At 41.6% G+C, this 6,634-nt stretch overlaps 1 protein-coding gene across 1 annotated transcript in view; it reads left to right on the top strand.

Moving 5' to 3' along the window:
- Window positions 1-81: 81 nt before the first annotated feature.
- SLC30A4 (solute carrier family 30 member 4) overlaps window positions 82-6,634 on the top strand; it is a 34,260-nt gene continuing 27,707 nt past the window's right edge. Inside the window, exons 1-2 of the mRNA XM_003791802.3 lie at window positions 82-279; window positions 412-916. Of these exons, the coding sequence (XP_003791850.1) occupies window positions 526-916 (391 nt within the window). The 5' untranslated portion in view covers window positions 82-279; window positions 412-525. The remainder of the gene's footprint in view (window positions 280-411; window positions 917-6,634) is intronic.

The raw sequence follows: 6,634 nt of genomic DNA, 5'->3' as shown, positions 1-6,634 counted from the left end.
CCCCGGCTCTGCGCGGCGGGCCTGCGTGTCCTCGCGCCGACCCCTCCCTCGCGCGCCTCGCCGGGCGCACGCGCGCGGCCTCGCGCAGGGCGGAGAGAGGCAGTGGCCGCCGCCGCCCGGCCCCAGACCTGTCAGACCTGGCAGCCGGCCTCAAGCGGCGGGTGCGGCGGGCGCGGCGGGCGCGAGCACGGCCCCGCGGCCCGGGGAGCAGCTGGAGCCGGCCCCAACGAGCCGGCAGAGGGCGGGGAGATGTGCGGCGGCCCCGCGGCGGCGCCCCAGGTACACGCGCCGCCCCCTCGCGGAGCCCCGGCTGAGCCTCGGGGCCCGCCCTGCGTTCTGTCTCCGGGAGCCTTCGGAACCTAGGGCAGTGTCTGGGCGCCTTTAATTTATAACGTGTTTCGTTTTCCGCAGGATGAGGAGGGACGCGCGGCGCTGCCCTTGGGAGCCGGGGCTCCCGTGAAGTAGTCGCCGCCGACTGTCCGCCTGCACCGAGCCGTTCCGCGCCGCGGCCGCTCAGCCTCTGCCATGGCCGGGGCCGGCGCGTGGAAGCGCCTCAAATCTCTGCTGAGGAGGGATGATGCGCCGCTGTTCCTAAATGACACCAGCGCCTTCGACTTCTCGGATGAGGTCGGGGGCGAGGGGCTTTCTCGGTTTAACAAACTTCGAGTTGTGGTGGCCGACGATGGTTCTGAAACCCTGGAAAGGCCTATAAACGGGGCGCACCCGGCCCTCCAGGCCGACGATGATTCCTTATTGGACCAGGACTTACCTTTGACCAACAGTCAGCTGAGTTTGAAGGTGGATTCCTGTGACAACTGCAGCAGACAGCGAGAGCTGCTGAAGCTGAGAAAGGTGAAAACCAGGTTGACCATTGCTGCTGTTCTTTACTTGATTTTCATGATTGGAGAGCTTGTAGGTGAGTTGTGCTGTCAACTCACTTTCTCTTTACCTTTCCTTGGAAGTCTTTGTCAAACTGGAGTTGACACCTGATTTGAGGCTTAGACTTTCCTTTTAGAAAGTTTGTATTTATCAAGATACCGATCTCAGGATACGAAAATGCCACATAGTTCCAAAGTACAGAGCAACAACCTCAGCACAACATAAACTTCCCGAGATAACTTTGGTTTTGTCTTACAGTTCTTTAGACACCGTCAAGTTTAAGTTAAGGACAGTATCTTCATTGTATATCGTGTAATTTACTTTTTGTAAAAAAAAAAAAATCCAATAAAATGCTAGGTTAATTTTTTTTCAGACACCACCAACAGAATTTATTACCCAATAGGTTTTTTTCAACGTTTAAAATAGTAAATGATTCTAACATTACTTAGAATCACAGGATTTAACAGTATGAAGAGATCTTATTGAACACCTATTTCACCTTTTTTACATATAAGGATTAAGAGGGCCCAGAGAGGTTAAATAAATTGTGAGGCCATTTAGGGACTTAATGGAACAGCCACATCTACATTCTCAGTCACTGGATTTTTTTTTTTCTTCTATGCATTTGACTTAAGTGGTCTGTTTGTATCTTTCCCTTGTGGGTTTATAACCAAAGGACTTGCAAAACTAAAAACTACCAACTAACATGAAATTTTTTCCATGTAAGGAGGGTCTAAAATGAACTAACAGACTTCCCCATAGTTCTATGAACTTGGTTTTCTTTTTCATGTTTTAATTATACAAATAATACATTCTGACTATAAGATGCATTCCATTCTTAGCTTAGAGATTATCTTCAGGCACATCAGTGTAACTGTTAAATTGTGCTAGTGACAATTTACAAAGGGACATTAAACCAGAGAGATGATCTTCCATGTTGTCTCTTAAGGATGACCTATAATGAAAGCAGAAGTGGCATTCCAGATTTAGGATGCTTGGCTAAAGGTATATGTAGGGAAATTTTGTTTCCTACTTCATTTTACACCATCGTTCCCAGTGCGCTCTTCAATCATGCTTGCCTTGTTTTTATTCCTACTACTCATAAATCTCTTTGTGGCCTTAAGGCCTTCAAACAGGCTGGTCCCCCTACCTCAGCTGCTTCCAAACTTTTTGACCTCACTATAGTAAAAATTACACTTAACATTGTGACTCATGTAGGCATGTGTACATACATATGAGAGCATATGTACACACACTTATATAAATATATGCATAACTGAAACGAAAGTTTTGTTTTTTTTCAAGAGGCAGAGTCTCACTTTATCACCCTCGGTGGAGTGCTGTGGTGTCACAGCTCACAGCAATCTCCAACTCCTGGGCTTAGGTGATCCTCTTACCTCAGCCTCCCGAGTAGCTGGGACTACAGGCACATGCCACAACAACTGGCTATTTTTGTGTTGCAGTTTGGTCTGGGCTGAGTTTGAACACCACTCTCGGTATATGGGGCCAGGGCCCTACCCACTGAGTCACAGGCACCACTCAAAACAAAAGTTGTATTTCATGTGATGTATTCTGATATTTTTTGATATGTGGTCCCAGCCCACTAAATTGATTTCATGGTCCCCTAATAATACGTCAGGATCTGCAGTTTGAAAAACACTGTTTGGGGGTTTAACAGTTCATATAGACTGCCTTCTTCCAGATCTTTTCTTGTCTGGTTTCTTGTCATTTATGTCTTATCTCTAAAAGTTACCTCTGAGAGACCTTTTCTGACTGACTATATCTTTTTTGTCCTCTGTTCTTAACCCACCCTTCAAAGCCCTCAGCATCTGAGATTATTTTATTTATTAGTTTAATATCTGTCTTTCTCCAGTGAAATATAGGCTGAATTCTTAGCACTTAGAATAGTGACTGGCACAAAGTAGAGACTCATAAATCTTTACAAATTAATTTTTATTCCATTAGAGAATTATAAATGCTTAAGCTATAAAGAAATTAAAAGAGGCTTGGTGCCTGTGGCTCAAGCAGCTAAGGCGCCAGCCACATACACCTGAGCTGACGTGTTCGAATCCAGCCCAGGCCTGCCAAAGAACAATGATGGCTGCAACCAAAAAATAGCCTGGCGTTGTGGCAGGTGCCTGTAATCCCAGCTACTTGGGAAGTAGAGGCAGGAGAATCGCGTGAGCCCAGGAGTTGGAGGTTGCTGTGACCTATGATGCCATGGCACTCTACCCAGGGCAACAGCTTAAAGATCTGTCTCAAGAAAAAAAGAAATAAATAAATTAAAAGATAGGAGTGAAGTTGTGGCCAGATAAGCCACCATGGTTTCAGCAGAGTTGACAAGATACAGTAACTCATGCCTTTAATCCTACCACTCTGGGAGGCCAAGGCCAGGAGTTCAAGAACAGCCTAAATAAGAATGAGGCCTGTTGATACCAAAACTAGAAAAAATTAGCTGAGCGTTATGTTACGCACCTGCAATCCCAGCTATTTGAGAGGCTGAAGCAGGAGAATTGCTTGAGCCTAGGAGTTTGAGGTTGCCGTGAGCCACTGCACTCTCTCTGGGGTAAGAGGGTGCGACTCAGTCTCAAACAACAACAAAAAAACAGTGACTTGCTCAAATTAACACAAATAGGATATTGAGTCATTTATAGTTGGTGTTTTTTGAGGTTAATATTTGAAGTTAAAATAACATTAACCACAGTTTTTCACCTTAAAGTTAAGCGTTTATTTTACCTCAGTAAAAATCATTACAATATAATTGTCCTGACTTCCCATTTCTCATTTCCAAGTGAATATGTCCATTGGTAAATGTTGTTTTGTGAAAGTCACAATAAATGTTTCCTTTCAAATACTGACTTTAGTCAGTATTTAGTTTCAAACATGAAAATATTTTGTTAAATAATATAGATATGATAGTAGTACTGAAGATAGGCATTAAATAGGTATTATTTAGTCTTGAAGGGAGTAAGAGCTGGTCTTTAAATCTTGAACATGGGTTTCCTGATTGGCAAGACAGTCCAGTCTGGAGGTAGCTACCTGATTTTCTTCCTTCTTTCCCCACCACAACCCAGGAAGGATCCTCTTCGGTTGAGTTTCCTCCTTCAGGCAACAACATAGAAAATTATTAACTTTATTCTAACTGTTGCCATGTCAGAAATGAAAGTATTTTCTCATATGTTTATCATAGGCACACTCTCTTTTAGCTTTGTCTAATATGTTCCATCTTACTTTTTATTATTTAAATCATCTAATGTAAAAAACAATATTATTCAGAATGTTATGTATACAGTAGAACATTTACTAAAATGTGCCCAAAGCAACTAATCAAGCACCACTTAAGTGTACATATGAAAGTAAATTTCAATGAAAATCAATCAGGAAAGGGGGAGGAGGGGATGGATAAATTCACAGCTATTGGGTGCACTGCACACTTTCTGAGTAAACTTCAACTCAATCTCTATAAAAACAAAGTATGTAAACAAAACACATGTACCCACTAATATTCTGAATTTTAAAAAAACAAAGAAAAAAATCTATTTTAAAAAATGTGTCCAAAGTACTTAGTAGTTTTACGTAAAGCATCTTTCCTATATAAATGTGGGAAGTATGAAATACTACATAAAAATGAAGTTAATTTAAAGATCGAAAATGGGAGATTCGATTTTGAATCTTGGCTTTGCTGCTTGATTTGCTATGAGACCTTGGACAAGGTCTGTTCTTGTCATCCTTCTGTTGAAGGATGTAGTATTTTATGAGTACTTTGTGCCAGGCAGTGTGCTACATGTTCTGAATATATAATGGAGAACAAAACTATTATAATCCCTACTACCTGGAGCATTTAGGGAGGTAGACATTAAACACGAGAGTAAATTCAGACGGTCTTAAGTGTTATGAAGAAAAAGAACAAGGTACTAGAAGACATAATAACCAGTTTGTTTGTTTAAACAAACAAAAGAATAGTAGGAGTTATCCAAGCACAGGGAGTGAGGGAGTGTTCCAGGCAAAGAGAACAGCATGTACAAAGGTCCTAAAGCTTTCAATTCTTTAAAAGGAATAGAAAAGGCCAATTTGGTTGGAATGTAATAACAGTGAGGGAAAGAGGCAAGAGGACCTGATTGGGCAGGTGCTGATAGGCACCTTAAATGAGTATAGTTTTTATTCAAAGTACAGTGTGAAGCAAGTGACAGATTATAAGAAGGAGGGTGACATGATGGGATGAATCTTTCTAAAAGAGTAATCTGACTCTTATGTGGAGATTGGATTGGAGGGTGCATTTTTGGATACAGATAAACTGATGCAGAGGTCCAGAGAAGAATTGGAATGCAGTAGATGGAGAAGAACATACTGAATAAAAAACTGAGGAACTGTTGACAAAATTGACTGATGGTTTGGATGTGAAGGTTGAGGATAGAGTAGTGTTAGGAATGATTCTAAAGTTTTTCACCTGAGCAACTGAGTGTATCATAGCATATCTATGAAGTAGAGAGAAAATATGGAGCAGAATTTGAGCATGGGCTTGTTTTAGATATGTTACTTTTCACATATATGTGAAATATCCAAGTGAAGATGTCCAGAGGGTTGTTAAATACAAGACGGTAATTCAAAAGACAAATCAAGGTAGAGAAAGATGGTATGTAATCCCACAGGAATGGGTAAAATTACCTAGAGAGTCCACATCTTGAAGAATTGCAACTTTAGAAGTCAAGTAAAGGCAAACAGGTATTCCAAAATCAAGAAAAGAGAGTATTTCAAAGTGGAAATAAATAGGCTGAAACTCCTGAGAGTTCTAATTAGGTGAGAATTAAATATCCTCAGGTTTTGGTGACACAGTAGTCAATTACTTTAACAACAGCATTCTTATTAGAAATGAAAATGCTTAAAGAGTGAATACAGATTTCTAGGTAAAGATGGCAAATTAAGCATCTAATGTTGCTTTTTCTGATCCTGCTCTTTAAACTACAATAAAGAGATTTTTTTTTAAAGATAGAAATTCACACAGATGGGGGAAACTGGAGAGGAAAAAATAACAACAAAAATTGTGGAAACGTTTTTAAGAGATAGCTGACTTAATAGACCTGGAAAAGCTAGCTCCTAAGCTAGCAGTGGGGAAAGCTGAGAACCAACTCAATTTATACTAGAGCAGTGATCCTCAAGCTTTGCTGTGCATCAGAATTACTTAGAGCTGTAGTCCTCAACCCCTGGTCCCCAATGCCTGGTTGGCAGAGCAGTATGTACCTATTCAATAGCTTATTAAGAACTGGGCCACACAGCAGGAGATAAGTGGCACCCAGCAAGCTAGTGAAGCCTCATCTATATTTACAGCTGTTTTCCATCACTTGCTTCATCACCACTTGCTCTTGCCTTCTGTCAGATCAGCAATGGCATTAGATTCTCATAGGATCTCAAACTCTAAACTGTGCATATGAGGAATCTACGTTGTACATTCCTTATGAGAGTCTAATGCCCTCCTCACCCCTGGTCCGTGGAAACATTGTCTTCCATGAAACTGATTCCTGGTGCTAAAAAGGTTAGGGCTGCTGACCTAAAGAACTTGTTAAAACATAAGATGCCAGGGAATGCTGATATTGCTGATCCAGGGACCACAATAGAGACTACTGTGCTAGAGAATCCTAAGTAGGCCCAGCCATGGTTGTACCAGGTACCTCTGAAAGTGTGGATGAATATGGAGGCTAAAACACAGAAAGCTAGTTAAAACTTGTTTAAGAACCAGTCAGATATTATAGTATATCAA

This window comes from Otolemur garnettii, unplaced genomic scaffold, assembly GCF_000181295.1.
Source record: "Otolemur garnettii isolate 467f Iridium unplaced genomic scaffold, OtoGar3 scaffold00050, whole genome shotgun sequence".
Lineage (NCBI taxonomy): Eukaryota > Metazoa > Chordata > Mammalia > Primates > Galagidae > Otolemur > Otolemur garnettii.
Note: the sequence above shows the minus strand (reverse complement) of the source record. Positions and strands in the feature narration are given on the sequence as shown.